Source organism: Ochlerotatus camptorhynchus, unplaced genomic scaffold (genome assembly GCF_037179485.1).
Source record: "Ochlerotatus camptorhynchus isolate MF236.1 unplaced genomic scaffold, CSIRO-AGI_Acam_v1.1 ptg000440l, whole genome shotgun sequence".
Taxonomy (NCBI): domain Eukaryota; kingdom Metazoa; phylum Arthropoda; class Insecta; order Diptera; family Culicidae; genus Ochlerotatus; species Ochlerotatus camptorhynchus.
In genome coordinates, this window is record NW_027040926.1 from 1 (window position 1) to 18,774 (window position 18,774).

General features: G+C 37.0%; 1 protein-coding gene across 1 annotated transcript in view; it reads left to right on the top strand.

Moving 5' to 3' along the window:
* The first annotated feature begins 4,957 nt into the window (after positions 1-4,957).
* LOC135711773 (uncharacterized) overlaps positions 4,958-18,774 on the top strand; it is an 87,245-nt gene continuing 73,428 nt past the window's right edge. Inside the window, exon 1 of the mRNA XM_065234738.1 lies at positions 4,958-5,116. Within this exon, the coding sequence (XP_065090810.1) occupies positions 4,958-5,116 (159 nt within the window). The remainder of the gene's footprint in view (positions 5,117-18,774) is intronic.

An 18,774-nucleotide genomic window follows, 5' to 3' on the forward strand; every position in this document is an offset into this window, starting at 1 on the left:
GCACGGGATCTGTTTGTACCTACGGGTACGAATGTAGAATTTTTTCATCGCTGACTGTTGGTAACAGCAGAGGAATTAGGCAGGAACGTGGAGCGTTTCCTACCTGTCACTTAGAATGAGATTGCAAGTCTTTCATTTCCAGAAATTGTGTTTATGGTTTTCACCACAATCTCAACATTTAAATTTCTTAGGATCTTCCTTCACAGGACAGCCACCCTTTGCACGGGAGGAATCATCACAATTTATGCATTTAACTGCCAGGAAGAGATTTAATCTTCATTTTGATTACTCAACTCCAAATAATTTTGTCAATGTATCTTTGATCTGAAGCAGGAATTCACCACGGGGCATACTTTTCAAGACAATTCAGTTTTGGTGTCGTAAGTGAAAAAAATGTTGTTGCTTTTCAGTAAGATCAACCAGTGGAAACTAACGATTTCAAATTGGCTCACTACTTGACTAGCCTGAAAGTTTGACAGATAAAATGAGGGGTTCGTGGATTTTCCGATCTTTCGAGGGGTTCATCGATTAGCTTGGGACCGAAGATAGTACCAGAGCTGAACCAAAAAGTTTTCCACGTTTCTTCGGGACCTTCTGGTCTTAGAGTTACCTCTATGGTAAGATACTTGGACGCCATTTTAATACGTCCAAGGTTCCAGCCAATACACGGCATTCTCCCCGACCACCTATCTGAGGTGAAAACTTGAATTTAACGAAGCTCGAAAGTCCCGTGCGAAGAGCATGGAAAACGGAAGTGGTTATCACAATAAAACGGACCTTTTCTTCTTGGAATTAACCCGGGAAAGTTTATTTGAATTTTGATAGATTATTCTCATCATCCGTGAGCATATTTGATATATCAATATGGGTCATTTTGCGCCCGAGGCACGTGAAATTGTCCTTATCCGATTTGGACCAAATTTGGAGGAGATGTTTGTTGTGGTCTAAATTTTATGAATCCTACTTTTTGTGCCGATCGAAGCACCCCTCGTTCAAGGGAGCATTTTCTATATTTCGTGATTTTCAAGAAAGCACTTCTTTCTTTTATCAATACCTTCGGAACATATAAAGCTATAATTTACATTGTATAGTGTTTTTATGAGAAAATTATACGAGGAATCTAAATATGAACTACACTTAACTTTCACAAAAGTAACACTAACGAAACAATTTACCCGATCTCAGCTCAACATATTCAAACTTCATGAGATTGTTTGGTTGAAAATTTTTTCAGTGGCTAGTTGTACATGTCCTCGTTTGAAATAATGTCACGTCTTCACTCTTTGCTGCAAACGTGATTGGTTTTAATGTGATTCATACAAATATACGAAAGTAAAACTCGCTATAGCAATGGAACGACAAAGCGATCGTCTTCAACTTTAACAAGACTATCTATATAGTGGGAATGGTGTTCCATGGGACGCAGGGGCAAGGGAGATACCTCTGACCAGAAGCCTTTACTCTTGTAGCCACTGATCACGATTCGTGATTTGCATGACTTACAGGAAATGGTATGGCGCACATTTTAAGAGGCACGAAATTAAAATATAAAATGAATAGATTGCTATGCAAAACCATACACCCACTCATTCTTTTCATATTGAATTTGTTCTTAGTTTGATTGAAACAAAGATCGTTCATGAAGCATGAGCTAGTATTTGTCGATCCAGTAAATGCTTCAACATGAATATAGAAACAGGAAGAGGAAAGACGTCTGACTGGAATAGTACTGGCACGCCATGCATTTCAATTACCTATAAATAAGCTTCAATAGGCACCAAATTCTTTTTGCAATATCGAGTATTGTGAACAATAAACTGCACCGACAGGCAAATGCAAAGCCGAAAGCCGGTTAAATTAATTTCTATGATTTTATGCAAATTTAATCAAACAAGTATTCATGTCACGCAAGCCTGTTGACCTTCAGGAGAAAATAGCTGCAAGTTGAACTGAAACCGCTTTTAAACCTACTTGTTTTAGCTTTAGTGGGTAAAATTCATCATTCCAAGCGGTCTGTTTGTAAACAGTGAAAGTCACACCCATTTGCAGCTTTGACTACAACAAACTGCTTTGCACGCTATTGCAAATGAAACACGTACGATCGATTCGTATTGCTACATCCGGACTGATTTTTGATTAGGGCACACTTGATTTTGTAATAAAATAGATCTCACCGATTAATGCTCAATTTCGCAAACAAATTATACCAAATGGTAGAGGAATCATTCCTCTATCGGATTGTGTTGTTACTTTCCACGATTGAGCTTTTATACGGAAAATATCGGCGATTGACGTGTTTGTTTACAAAAGCATGTACGCCCTAATCACCAATCAGTCCGTATATATGCATGCAGATACGATACCTGAGAAATAATTAAGTGGGCTCTATTGTCAGAAGCATTTGGCGTTGCTGACTATCAATGGCGAACTTGATTCAATTCCTGCTCCAGTCCAGTGGCTTAGGATCAGGAAATTAAACATACTTTTGTACAAGGGCTACCACTTTTGAAAACGGTCAGTTTTGTTTTATTCCTAATAATATAAAATATTGGGAATAAAGCATGTTCAAAACGTGTTTGACCTAGACATGATCTATTCGTGGCAACCATTAGCGGATCTACAGTAGGCAACACTTGTCTATCTTTTCAAATTAAAATAGAAAATTCAAATTGTTTTATAGTAGGTGTTCCTATCCATTTGTTCATACAATTCATTGAGAAGTATAAATTTCTCTAAATGAAATTTATTAAATTCTTTGACATTTTAGAAAAGTGCAACAACTTGGACGTGCTAGATTTATGTTATCCATTCCCAGAGCCAGGGATCTGATGGCTCACAAACATCCAAGCATCCATAGAAGTCCACAATAAAGACAAATAACAACTCAAACCGTAGACATATGATCAACCTCATACAGTAATCCCAATTGTAGACGTTTCCCTTCTGAAGGGGAACCAACATGAATCGGAATCACAATGGGGAACCACACAGGAAATGTGGATGCAGCTCATATAAACATCACATCGAATTGGAAAATTCCTCTTCGATCCTTCGGATTCTTATAGTAATCTGCTTGGAAGTTGATTTGGAGAAACGTTTTTCTACCGCCAAATGAAATTAATGTGAGCAATCAATTTGATAGGATTGATCCATCATTCAAGCAAAATTCTAATAAACTTTGCTGGCTTAATGCCAAGAAGGAGAAGGTTCCCTCTATTGCGGGAACCACAACTGATTTACGCGCTCTTTGTACGGATCTTTTGAACTTCGTTAAATTCAAGTGTTCACTTCAGTTTGGCCGTCGGGGTGAATGCCGTGTATATAACCTTGGACGGATTCAAACGTTTTCTTCAGTATTTTACTAAGAAGCAACCCATTTTTTTTCCAAATGTTCAAAGTTGCCTTGAAAGGTCTGCCCAGTGATGAATCCCTGAATCAGATCATAGATGAATTGACAAAATTACTTGCAGTTGATCCAGTCCAAGTAATCAAAATGAAAATGAGATCCCGTCCTGGCGATTCGCGGTTATACTCCATGTCCGAGTGAAATGGGAACACTTCAGGACGACAGGAGAAGATTTCCAAAACCTCACCCAGTGGTATAAGTGCCAGAGATGGGGTCACGGAACAAAAAACTGCTACATCCCAGCTAAATGCATGAATTGTGGTGATTCCTCTCACGCAAAAGACGCTTGTCCTGTGAAGGAAGATATTAAGAAATTTAAATGTTCAACTTGTAGTGAAATTCACAAATCCAATTTTAACATGACACAGACGGAAATCGAATGCAGGTTTTGGATTGTGATTTGTAGCAATCGTAACTTGACATGGTGAAGCTGAGGTTTCTTTGAAGGAGCTCATGAGATGTTGAGCGAATAGGCGGCATTTCTCAGGTTCAAAACAAGCTGTTTGCTCACCGAGTTGAACTGATAATGGCAAATGAGCTTACGAATGACCAAAATACTTTGGATTTCTATGAAAAGATGACTGCGTACGTAATACACATCGACGATATATGAATATATTGCATTGTATTGTATAGGCATTGCAAGGATGGTTTTGAACACGGGAGATAGCTACACTAATATAAGCATAGTGAGCTCGTCGGGAATCCAATGGACGGAAATTTTCGTAAGGTTTCTCAAAAACAATCGGGGTTGGAACATTCACCACCCTGCGGTCTGCATCTAGTGAGATCAAAGGTTCAACGGCTTCCGAAACGGTAGTTGCTGGAGTTACTGCATCGTTAGCCAGAACATGGTTGAGAAACCGATTGTTCATGTTCGATATACTATTGATCTGCGCAAGTCATCAATAAGCGTTGAGTTTGCAGTCGATAAGACCGTCTGAGGCTCAATACGTCAAGATCCGTCCGAAATCTTCCACTGAAGCGAAACTTGATTGTAATTTCTAAACTGCAGAGCATAGTCATTGAATCCCAAATTGGAAACAATAGCACCGATGGAGTTCACATGATCCTGAATGATATTGATATTGTTGCGACGATCCGTCCGGTGGTAAATATATTACGCCCACGGTAACACTACGACTGTCTGTTGTGATTCGAACCCACAGTTGCTCCAAAGCATCACAAATGGGTGTTGTATTAATATAACTGGTGCACACCTCCACATCAGCTTTTACACTTATACTTCTTTCCTTTATTTAACGTCGGTCTCTGTTCCGCAATCTAGTGCCAATCACCGACGGACATCGATTTCCATCCATTGACGGCAATCGAATGTGCAGGAAGGCAGCTTCCACACCTGCGTAGGATATCGCACCCATTCAACACACACATGGGCCGGGACCAACGGCTTTACTTCCCTTCCGAAGGAAGACGTGACCAGAGATTTTTATGCCTCAGAAAAATCCCACCGACCTCGGCTGGGATTGAACCCAGACCCATTGGGGTGTTAGAAAGCAGTCACGCTTACCACTACACCACGAGGACGCCATGTACGGCACCAAGCTGGAAACGATACGACGCATCCACGCCGACGGCAAGATGGCAATCCTGGACGTCGAACCACAGGCCTTAAAAATACTGCGCACAGCCGAATTCACACCGTACGTTGTGTTCATCGCGGCACCGCTGCTGCAAAACATTGCTGATGTGAGTATCATTTCGTGGGTGTTTTATGGGGTGGAGAGGTGTTTGGGAGGGGAACGAGCGGACAAAGTTGATTGTTGATTTTCAAGATGTCTAGGAGCTTTTTCAGGCCAAATAGCAAAATTAAATGAATTTCAGACTCGACACTGTTAGCACCATTACTCACACCCATCAAGCCACGTCTCAGTTAGCACAATGGCATCATAATCACTTTCGCTAGCGGCCGAAAAGAACGGTAATCCACGCACATTTTGATAGTAAATGTAGGCATCAATGCTTCATGGATGTTTTCAACTCTTTCCACTGATTTGAATTATTTTTAAATAGTACTAGCTGTGTGTGCCCGGCCTTGCTCGGGATTCTATATTAGCTTGAGCTAATTCGCCGATTAAAAAAAGCATGTTATATTGAACGTAGCCCCCCCCCCCCTTATCTAAGGGGCTACCCCCTATGATCATCTCCTTATATCTTCATGCCAAATTTGGTTCCATTTGCTTGATTAGTTCTCGAGTTTCTATTTCATTTGTATGGGAGCCCCCCCTTACAGGAAGGGGGAGGGAGTTTTAATTGTAAACTTTTTTTTCTAATTCCCAAGTTAACCCTCGCAAATATAACAACTCGTTCGGTTCACCATTATTTTCACACATCCGAAAGTCTTACGGCCTCCGCTTGTTCCGTCAGGATTGTGTCCGCTACGTAACCCTGGTCTATGGTTCTAAAGGGCGTCCACGATGAAATTGCCACACTATGAAATTGCTCTAACTTTTTAACCGTTGGGTAGAATTTAATGAAAATTTGGGTGGATTTAGTTCATAGTGCATTATTTACATCCTGCAAGTTTTAAAGTCCTGTGATCAAAACTCGCGGATATGGAGTCGAAAAAACAGCTCGTGCGTGATAAAATCTTGCGCATTCATCACGAGAACAAGGATCTCTCGCATCGTTCCATCGCTAAAACGTTGGGAATCGCGAATTCCACGATGTCGCGAGTGATTAAGCGGTTCGAGGAACGGTTGACCACCGATCGGAAGCCCAGAAGTGAAGGAAAAAGTATTACGTACAACACCAAAAATCACAACCGCGTAGTTGGGGCCTTCAACCGAAATCCGAACACCTCCGTTAGGGATGTGGCTAAGAAGGCCAAAACTAAGGCTGGGCTTCGAACGTTCAAGGTACAAAAGGCCCCTAATCGCGACGAGAAGCAGAACAAGTCCACCAAAACCCGTGCCAGGAAGTTGTACCTCAACATGCTGACGAAAGTTGAATGCTGCATCATGGACGACGAAACATATGTGAAGGCCGACTTCAAACAGATCCCCGGCAACCTGTTTTTCACGGCCAAGGATAAGTTCAGCGTTCCGGAGCATGTCCGCACTCAGAAGATGTCCAAATTTGCGAAGAAATTCCTGGTTTGGCAAGCCATCTGCACGTGCGGGAAGCGGAGTGCACCTTTCGTGACCCAGGACACGATGAACGGACAGGTGTACATAAAAGAGTGCCTCCAGAAGCGGCTGCTTCCTCTCCTGAAGGCCCACAACGTCCCAACAATCTTCTGGCCGGATTTGGCCTCATGCCACTACTCCAAGGACGTGCTGAAGTGGTATGCGGACAATAAGGTCAATTTCGTGCCGAAAATGTTCAACCCTCCCAACACTCCGGAGCTCCGCCCCATCGAGAAGTACTGGGCGATTATGAAGCAGCACCTTCTTAAACGACCTAAGGTAGTGAAGACAGCCGAGGAACTGAAGAAAGTATGGGTTTACATGCAAAAAACGGTTGATTCACAGGTTGTGCAGAATCTTAAGGGTTAAGGCCAAGGTGCGGGCATTTGCGTATGCACTGTAAATAAAATACGAGTAAAATGGTAAAATGAAGTTTAATAGTTATTTCTCAATCCCTGAAAATTTGATGGCAATCGGATGAAAACTCGAATTTTGCGAATCAATTTTGTGTGTGGCAATTTCATCGTGGAGACCCTTTATCCATCCCGCCCATCAGAACATAGTATCGGAATTAGAGCTCTATATGTACTTCTGACGTTCGTACGGAACGAGTATAAAATCGATTGTCGCTTGTGTGTTATTCCGGTTTTCAACTGCACCGAAAAAATATTGCTTTGAAAGATAAGTCAATAGCTATTATTGCAGGAAGTTTTGCTACAACTTTGGTGAAGATCGTTTTTTTTTACGACAAATGAATTAGTTAATTTTTTAAAAGATGATAAGCTTAAAGCTCTGTCAATTTAGAATCGCTACGCTTTTTTGTCCGGTACAGCGCTCCAAGTCGTCGGTTCTGGAATCTTTTGACAGAAATTTGTTTAAAATGTCTTTTTGTTAAAATCCTGCGACAATATTAAAAAAAATCTTGAATTGCCACGCGATGGAACGTAAAAGAAGAGATTTTTTCATGACTTTCAGATGTGGATTTGGCCGACAAACTCGGCGCTGTTCACAGTAAAGTTCGGAATATACGCATTTCGGAAGGTTTTTTAAATTATCGGTCTATTAAGCAACCGAACCGAACCACAACGCAAAACATTACGGTCGCGGGCCCGAAATCTGTATGACTAGGTGCTGACGAAATCCAACGGATGCATCCTTATGGACGATGAATGATGTATGGGGTCGCGGAGATGTTCACAAGAAACATAAATTTGTTTTCGCGGATAAGTTTGCCGGCAGGGAATCTGTAGCTGTGGCCAGAAGACTCCGATTATCATCACAACCAATAATATGAACGGACAGTTATACATCAGCGAATGCCTGATAAAACGTGTTTTGCCGTTTATTAGGTCCCACCGGGACCCCGTGATGTTTTTGCCAGATTTGGAGAGTTGTCAGTACAGTAAAAATGCTCAACAGTGGTATCGCGATTCGAAATTGGCCATGATTTGAGTGCTTTATTTCAGCTATTTCACGCGCCAGAAACACCAGCAGTTGATTTAGCATAATCACAAGACAGCATCGTCTTGAACCATTAATAAATTTTGTGGTCTTTAGTAAAGATGTAGCTGAGAAAAATAAATACAAAGTCATCAAAAAATGTTGTACATAAATGTAGTCAATTGTTAGAAAGATATGAACAAAAAATTTGCATTTCTTATATAATTGTTTGTGTACATTCAGTTTTTAACTAAATGAGTTTTGAGTAGCTAATCAGGACCAAATTTGAAACCGTTTAAGCATTGTGGAGCGAATGTTTCAGATTTTTAGAGCCAATTTTATCAACCCCTACCCCTAATACCGATAAGAGTTGTTGACAAACGAACTGTCCTTCAACGACACCAATGAACTTTAAAGATTGATGAGGTCTTCCTAAATGAACAATTATGGAAATGAGTAGCTATCCTATAACATTAATCGTCAATAACTATGAACTGTTAGATGCTTGATTGTACATTATGACTCAGCGATGCCAAATTTATTACAGATACATAGTTTGCACATTGAGACATAACTAACGGTTAATGCTGTTTACCTGTGAATTAGCTCTATTGAGATGATGACATCAGTCCGTCTCGTTACAAAACAAATCGAGTTGTACCATTTTTTTTTTAGTTGTCAACCAATGGAATCATCATCAGAAATTAGAGGCGTATTCAAACGTCTGTTTATTTTTTGTATTGCATATATGTCTGCTTACATTGAATTGAGTAAAGCACTCTAGTAAAAGTATGGACGACTGTCACCACAAAACTGAAAAAAGCTGTTCCAATCGAACAAAGTAGTGCATTTTGATGGTTTGATTGGAACAACTTTTGACAGTCCATACTTTTACTTAGAGGACTTTATAATTGAGTACCCCGCCTTTTTGATGTGCTAAAGTATTATTTTCATTCAGTACATTTTTGTATGATGTAACATCAATGACAGTTGCACGAGACCTGCCACATGAATATTATGATTACGATTGCTGACACTACTTCAGCGTCATATTGCGAAGTAACCATTTTTCTAGCTTCATACTGTACGACATTCTCACTGTCTTCGCTAACAAATTGACATATGAATTGATGAATTGCATACGTACATATTCATCAATATTTGTTTATTTTATGCATCATTCGTAAACATTCAAGCAAGTCAATTAAAGAAAGTGTGATCTAACCTTGCAAAAATATTTGCTACAGTTGCAAAAATCATTTAAAAATTAATGAAATTAGTGAGATTTTAAACACACATGAAATTGATGTTGTTGATAGACAGATATATTTACCGAATTTTGCCGAGTTTTTCGCATTTACATGCTTCTTAATTTTTTTCTCCAAACTAGCCGAAAGAGGTTTGTTGGTTATTTCCATAGCAACAGCAATGAATTTGGATTACCAGAACCAAAGCGTGATAACTACGTTGGCTACGGGCAGTTCTACGCCAAATCTAGAGTAACATTTGAAATGGGCCTATGTCCAAAACGTAAACAAACCAGAAAATGAATTTTAATTTTTGGCCGCCTCTATTCAATTCATATTTAAGAATATTGAAGTATTTAAGGCATTTATATTGTTCACAATAACAATAGTAACTGTATCTCAGTATACAACATCCAAAATATGCGTAAAGCTTTCAAAAATATATGAAAATCGATAGCAATATAATTTCATAAATTAATAAGCCTTTTTTGTGAATCTTTCAATGGATAGGCCCTTTTTGTTAAGCCGTTGTGCTTGTCATCAGAAATGGTAGGCCCTTTGCTAAGCCTTTTCGCAACGTCAAATAAATTCAAAACAAATCATCGGCCCTGCCTCAAGCAGTAGGGCCTAGCTTTGGTTTGAAATTTTTCAATCATCGGCCCTTCTACGTCACTAGGCTTAGCAATGAAATGAAATAAATGAATGGTTGGTCGTTTTAGCGTACGGGCCTATAAATGAATCGAAAAATTTCGTTGATCGGCCGTTTCAAAAATTGAGTTATTTTTAATGATTTTTCTCGATTATGCGGAACTTTCTTTCACGATTAGTAGCTATCAAGCGGTGCTAAAGAATGGTATCAAAACCCGATTTGTTTACGTTATGGGCATAGGCCCATTTCAAATGTTACTCTAGAAATGACTTATCGATCGGATGCGAGCTTCTTCGATTTTCCTGAAACTTTTCATAATTTTTTGTTATGTTAAATCATTCACATTTGTGCTAAAATTCGGCCATTTTGAATCTCGTTAAAAACATCACAATGGCGTATTTAAATTTTCCTCTGTAGTTTTTTTTAACGTCAGGTTTTTTCCCTTCTTGTGTACCGGAACCATAAAAAAACTCCTTAAGGGAAAGTTTACCGTTCCAAAACAAATAACTACGTTTTGAATTTTCTAAAAATATGTTGGAAAAGATATAAAAAAAATCAATTTTTTAGAAAAAAAAAATCAAAGAAAACCTCCGTGATTTTTTTTTTTACAAGTCATCATGGCACAAAGTTGGACTGAAAAACCTCAAAACATCGTGGTTTCGGTTTTGGTGAGGGACATTTTTTTCATGATGAAATTAAAAAAAAAATGTTTTTACATGTAAATTTTTACAGATATATTTATTTTTTTTTCTCTCAAAATTCTTTATTACAGCAACTATACTTTGAAATTTTGTTGTTAACTTTTCTTATGTTATATGTTTTAGTCCAAGGAACACGATTGTCCTACAAAATTAAATATTAAATTCAAATATATTCCCAAAAAAAAAACATTAAAGTTTTTTTAGTTGGAAAATTAAACTTAAACTGTAATTGTTTTTTTTAATGAATTTCATATTTTCTTGCAAATAGTTATTTATGCAGAAGTTATAAAATGAAAATTTTATCAGCACATATAACGATAAGTGCTGAAAATATCGACTTTTGCTATGAGTTGCATGCAACATTTTTTTTTTAATTCGTATGTGTTTAGAATGCCGTTTCAAGATTAATTGCATATTGACGTCCATACGTATGACCAAAACTTTTTGATCCAGTAGGTTACGAAATATTAGTATCACAATTTTTCAAGTTCAAGGTTGGTCGACGAGAGACAACGTTAATTTTGCGCACGATTATTTTAGTTAGGAAATTTTGACCTACCGAATGAGGAAAAAAGAAGTTTCGTAATGTGGCATTGAAAAAAAAATCATTTAAAAAGTAGGCAAGCAAGATGAGTTCTTTTTTTTTTTCCTTGATTTGTTTTCCGTCGATCTTGTTTTCCGTGCTGAGCACCAATGCTACCGACGCCAGGGAGGCAGCTCCCACACCTGGACCCTACCTATCGACCCATCAACTCATGAACTGGGGACCAAGGGCTTTACTTCCCTTCCGAAGAAGATGAGTTCTTTTACTTAGAAGACCGGTTGAAAAGAAAATAGGAAAAAATGTCTCATAATGCTTAGCAATCTTTAAAAGAAATACGCATATTATTTTTTGGGGAGCACGACGGTGCTGTCAGAATGGAAATCTAAACATACTCATTACTACTTGAGAAAGTTAAAGCTCTAACTGAACATTAAGAACAGTTAATCATAACAATTAAAGCAATGGAAACCCGAGCAAAGGATCCATTCTTCAATTTTACAATACCTGACCCGGTCAGGAATATTCCAAATTTTAGTGGAAAAGAATAGAAAATCTAGCGTGGGTGCAAGACGCAGAGCAAACACTCGAAATGTTTAAACATTATGAAAATGACATTTGCTACCAGGCTTGCAATTGCTCATTACAGCTAAAATGCTATTTTTCGGTATTATGAAACAATGGGATACTATAATGATAATTTGTATTCTTAAGATGCAAGAAGAGGTGGTTTAGTTTGTATATGACATACACAATTTATCAATTTTGCTTTCAGAAGGTCACAGCTAGCGATTTAATTATCACTGATTGCTCGCTCATCGCGTTGCAGCTAATCGTTATTGTGACCCTCTGAAAGCTATACACACACTTTACCTTCTGTACTTGCATCTTGTAAATAAGAATAATCATTAAAATATCTCATAGCTTCATAAATCCGAAAAATAGCATTTTAGCTGTAATGAGCATTTGCAAGCTTGTTTGATAAAGTCAAATAGTTCAGAGCATTAAAAATAAAGTAATCGGTGAAGCTCGAAAAATCTGGATTGCTTCCGGAAATTCCACAACCTGGGACGAAATATACAGAAATCTTGCTAAGTACGTATGGTGATCGTAGAGATCTTACAATTATTGCATACAACCATTATTTGATACCTGTCAGCGAAAGAGAACTCATACGGAATATTATAACAAAACATCCACAAAAGGCAATCACCAAAATTCATTTACTCCTTTGTGAATCTGATAACACTTTTTCAATTCATAGGTGGGCTAAACAATGAAATGTCTATGCATGTGAGAAGTTGTAGACCAGAGATACTGGAGCATGCTTACTAAATCACACAGCAAAACTCCAATGCCGCCTACCGACACAAGTTGGATCGGAAAATAAATCACCCGACACCTTACATTAAACAGCAGAATGGGGAACAGATCAGAAATAAACCGAGTACTTCTAGCTCTAATTCACGTTATGGTGATAAGACATCATCAGGTATATTTAGAAACCGCCAACAAATAGATGACGACGTGTCAATGCGAACTAACGTTTCAAAAATGCAAGTTAATAACCATAGCCAAAAAGAAAAGAATTTGAAGCTATCTCAGATGATGAACCCGAATCTAACACAAACATTGTAGCAGCAGAATGATGATGACGAAGAATACCTCATCTTAGAAGAAATAAATTTTCATCTTGCTTAAAAAAAAAATCTAAGGACAAGTTAAAAATTCTAGCTTTATACCATATATTTCAGATTATGTTGACAAAGGTTATGCTCGAAAGCTAACCGAACAGGAAATTAGAGACTGGTCTGATAACATCTACTATCACCCACACTTTTTGGTTATTAATAAAAACAAGCAACCTCCGAAACCTACATTAGTGTTTGACGCAGCTGCAAAAACCCACGGTGTGTCTTTTAATTCCGCGCTACTAACGGGACCGGATGCGACAACATCAGCGTATGGCGTCTTAGCAAGATGACGAGAAGGACCCATCGCCTCTGCCGGAGATATAAGGGAGATGTTCAACCAGGTCGAGATGAACGAGATGGACCAGCGTAAGCAGTGTTTCCTGTTTCGAGATGATGAAAAACAAAACCCAGATGTCTACATCATGCTAGTTATGTTATTTGGATCTACTTGCTCCCCAGCCTGTGCACAAGTCGTTAAAAACTATAATGCTGCACTGTATAAGGACATAAAACCCAAGGCAGCGGAAGCAGTAGTAAAACAACACTACGTCGACGACTACATCGACAGTTTCAAGACAATCGAAGAGGCCAGTTCGACGATAAAGGACGTCATCGAAATTCACGATAATGCTGGATTCTATATAAGAAACTTTGTTTCAAACAAGCAGTATTAGTGACGTTACCTTAGGATCGAGCACAGCAAGGTACTGTACGAATTTTAGAAGACAAGGATGCAATGGATGAAAAAATCCTTGGTGTTTTTTGGAACACGACTCTGGACTATTTAAGCTTCCAGTTAAAGCTTGATCGTCCAGATCCGGAAATAAGGAACGAAGGTAGAAAACCGACTATTAGAGAGTTACTATCCTTCATAATGAGCATCTACGATCCATTGGGATTGATATCAAATTTAACAATCCATGGAAAAATACTCATGCAAGATTTAGACAGCGTAATTTCAAACCATCTGAACGTTCAATGGAAACATTGGCTTAAAATCATACAGACAGCCACAAATATAAAAATACCAAGGTGGGTTCTAAGTAAAAACTACAAAACATTTGAGCTACACACCTTCGTCGACGCATCAGAATATGCGTATGCTGCAGTGATATACGTGAGAGGCGTAGGAGGTTCCGGAGAAACTATGAGTGTTAAACTGATGACCGCAAAGTCAAGAGTGACACCAGTTCGTAAGCTCTCAATACCAAGACTTGAATTGCAAGCTGCAATCTTGGGCTCCCGCCTATTATACACTGTCAAACAAGAATTGAGAATCCAACCAACAGCATGTACATTTTGGTCTGATTCTCAAACAGTGTTATCATGGATTTACTCCGATCATCGAAAGTATAAGCCATTCATAGCCTATCGAATTGGTGAAATACTTGAAAGTACAAAAATGGAACAATGGCGTTATGTTCCCACTAATTCAAATCCCGCTGATGAAGGAACTAAAGAACTAAAGAGAGAGTCCAAATGGATAACAGGGCCTTCCTTCTTAAAGAATCTTGAGTATCAATGGCCGAAATCCAACTTTTCTCGGGATACTCAGGAAGAAATACGAGACGTAGTCATGTTTCATGCATATGACGACCCAGAATTCGAGTTTATCCGCGAGCATCGATATTCGGATTGGAATAAATTAGTTCATCATATAAGCATCCTGAAAAGATATGCCGACTGGATCAAAACAAGTAAGATGGATCAACGAATAAGCAAAAACAGAAAGCCTCAATTGGAAGTGTTAAGATCAGCATTAATACAGGCTGAATTTATACTAAACTGTCTTCCTCTAACTCATATGCCAATGGAGAGTTTCGAGGACGAAGTATTGACCCCATTCCACTTCTTAATCGGACGGGCAGGAGAATATGTACCTCCATACGATCCATTAGCCGGAGAACTATCTAGAGATAAGTGGAAATTAGTGCAACACTATGCACGACATTTTTGGGATAGGTAGAGAAAGGAACACTTACCCACCTTAATAAAAAGAAACAAGTGGGCTGCTAAAGTTAATCCAATAAAAAAAGATGACATTGTTCTTATTACGGACAACAATTCACCACGATATAAATGGCTCAAAGGAAGAGTCATTAGTACGCGTGCCGCAACAGATGGACAAGTGCGTTCAGTAGAAATCCAAACTGAAAAAGGGATATACACCAGGCCATCTGTTAAAGTAGTCGTTCTAGATGTGAGAGGAGAAGAAATGAAACGAAATGAATAAAGAGGACAATGACACTGAGGAGTATCATGCGTTACACCATCATAACGAGGTTCCAGTATCGAAAGCAGAACTACGCAAAAGCCGAAAAAGGCATTTTAATCCTTTTCAGAAGGAATATATTAAGAATCCTGAAAGGGATGTTCCTGACGAGAAGGTGGATCTGCCAATCGGAGAAAAAGCTAAATTGAACTTCAATTCGTGGGGAGAACGTCAAAAGATTGATGTTGACAAAGTTAAAAGGATGAGAGATATGCTCAAATCAAAGGCTTAATTGCATATGATTGTGCAAATCCAGAAATAAATATGACAAGCTATTAATTAAAAGACGTATCATCTTGCCTGCCATTACTAAAGAATTTATCTATTACTGAGATACCTATTCAAGTACTGCAACAGAATACAAGGAGTTCAACTATGGTCTAGCAGTGCAAAGTAATCATCAGAAGATCCATTCGACACTGTGGGATGCATTCGCACACATCAGATTACGAGCGAGGATACTCCTACACGGTGAAATCATTCACAGCGGAGGAATGCAGAAACGCACACCTGACAGGATCCGTAACCTTAGCTCATGATACCAGGATCGGTGAATTAAAAAGAAACAGCACCTCAAGAGGCGAAACCTTAGTAATTGGTAGTGTATGGTCTAGCTCTTGTAGTGGAGGCGTGTAAAAAACACATGAATATACTTGGATAAATGCGTTAGTATGTTTTGAATACGAAATATTACTTTACAATTATATGGCAACCGTCGATAATGAAAATGATCAAATAATACTACAACATGGCGTCGTATGCCCTTATTCATATGGAAAGTGTCTAGACTCCGAAGATGGATATTCCACCTGGGATATTAGTTTAAACCAAAGATGTGAAGACACGGAATTTGAAGTAATATTCGAAGGACCATGAATTTGGATATTGACAAGAAGAATCGACAAGCAGTATACACATCGATGTCAGATTTACATCTATTTTCTATTCGAACAAAAGGCGCTTCAAAGATATGCGGTTACAAGGGATACGGAACTGATCACCCCAGACTATGACTAGTCTTAAAATTCTTACTGAGCAGAAGACCGTCGGTTCAATCCTAAGATCCCTCGTATATGATCGTTAGGACATTAATTCATCTTATAGTTTACCATTACGAATTATGCTGCAAACCCAACCCTCTTACCCAAAATGTTGAAGTAAAGTTTAGTTAATTAGTTAAAGTTATGATAAAACAAAAAAATAAAATTAATTCAAGTTAATATAAAGTTTAAGTTAAGATAATTATAAGTGAAGCTTAAAATAAAATTTATCTACAGCTAAGTTAAATATGTGTTAAAGCTATTTTATAGTTATGTTGAGTTAAGTTAAAGTAAAATGGAAGTTAAGTTAATGTTTAGATGAAGCTGACCTATAGTCAATAAAAGTTAGTTAAAGTTATGTTAATGTTATATAAAAGTTATGTTAATGTTTAGTTAAAGTTAAGTTCAAGTTAAGTTCAAGTTATTTCCAGGCAATTTCAGGGAAACTTCAGTTCTTGTCAGTTTTTGAAACTTGAAAGTTCTTGTTAAGATAAAATTAAATCAAAGTTAAATTAAATTAAGAAATAAAAGTTAATGTGTAGTTAAAAAGTTAAGTAATAGTTGAGTTAATTAAATTAGTAAAATATATGTCAAAGTTTTATGAGAGATAAAAACCAGTTAAGTTAAGATTAAGCCAAAGTTTAGTTAAAGTTTAGGGAAGGTTTCGTTAAAATTCAGTTAAGTTATAATTAAAGCCAATGATATGTTAAAATTAAGTTAAAATTATTAGAAAACTATGTTATAACTCAGTACAATATAAGTTGAAGTTATGTTAAACTAAAAGTTATGTTTAGTTAATAACATAAAGTTTTGTTAAAATTATATTAAACGTATGTTAAAGTAAAGTTGAAGCATTATTATTTTGCTTTCAGTTAACGTTTAGTTACAGATAAGTTAAGTAATGTTTGGTTAAAATTATAGCGAAGTTAATTTGTTAAAGTTATGTTACAGAAAATATCAAGTTAAGTTAACGTTGAGTCAAAGTTTAGTTAAAGTTTATTGAAGGTTTAGTTAAAGTTTAGTTAAAGGTAAGGTAATCATGTTTTCAAATTTTGTTAAAGCCAAGAAAAAGTCAAGATACTGTTAAAATAAGCTAGTTAGTTGAAGCTGTGTTAAAGTTTATTAAAAGTTTCGTAAAGTTTATAAGATAAAGTTAAGTTTAAATAAAGTAAAAGTTTAGAAAAAGGTTTATTCAAGTTGAATTAAAATTAAGACACTGTTAAGTTAAAGTTTAGCAAAGCATTAGTTAAAGTTAAGTTAATTTTCAGCTAAAGTTAGGTTAAACATTAGCTAAAGTAATGATAAAGCTTAAACTAAAAAAAGTGTTAAGTTTAAGTTTTAATAATGTTATTTCCATGGAAATTCAGGAAAACTCCAGTTCGTGGACTTCTTGGAAGTTGTTGAAAGTTTTTGGAATTTATTGACTGTTCTTGGAATATTTTGGAAGTTCTTGGAAGTTTTTGGTACTGCTTGATACTTCTTCAAGTATCAACAATCACTTCACTTGGAGGTTTTTTGCTATGTTAAAATGAATTCAAAGTTAATTTAAATTAACTTTAAAGTTAAGTTTATGTTTAGATTAGTTAAAGTGCAGTTTCTTTTGTTACAAAATTTAGCTTACAAGTTCAAGTTTAGTTAAAATAAAGTTGAACTTTTGCTTAAGATAAAATCAAGTTGAGTTTAATTTAAGTCAATGATAAGTTGAAGTTAAGTTTAGGCTATAGTGATATTATGCTAAATATTTGTTTAAGTTATTTTAAAGTTATGTTAAAGATACTTAATGATAATTTTATGTTGAGTTGAAGAAAAAGTTATTTTAAGGTTATTACTTCTGCTTGAAAGTTTTATGAACATCTTGAAGTTTCTCTGAACATATCGAAAGTTTTTTGTATTACTTGGAAATTCTATGAACAACTTGGAATATTTACGACCATCTCGGAAGTTTTTTTTTTAACATTCTCGAATTTCTACGATCTGTTAGGAAGTTCTATGAAAATCTTGGAATCTCCGAGCCTACCTCGGAAATTCTAAGAAGAACACTGTTCGGAGGACCGCTCGGAAATTCAATGAACATTCAAGTTCTAAAAATTTATGTGTAGACTTACAAAAAAAAAAAAACTATTTTGATCGTTACGATGGTGATGATGGATTTTTAATATTTGGTTTTATAGTAGTAGTCAAAAAAAAAAAAAGAAAGTAGTCTACAAAAGTTTGAGCCTCGCGCGCGTTATACAGATATAGAGGACTAATTTTAACATTTGATAAAATAACTGTATACTGTAGTGGGAATTTATATCTGTAGCTGTAACCAGTTCGATTTTGTTTGCAAACCTGGTTAAAATGTCATAATTAATTATCTTAATTAATCAATCGTCCAGCTCAAACCTTTGTAGGGGTAAGAGGTGGGACCATCATCATCATCATCAAATTTCCTGATCTTCTGTTGCAATTTTCTGAAGATCTACAAACTTCCCTAAAGTTCAGTGAATTTCCCTGAAGTCCTGCCAATTTCCTAAAAGTTCTGTGAACTTTTCAAAAGTACTCCATATTAGTCTAGAGATCTACGAACATCCATGAAGTTCTGTTAATTTCTCTCACGATCTTTGAACTTGCCTGCATTTCAGAAAATGTTTCT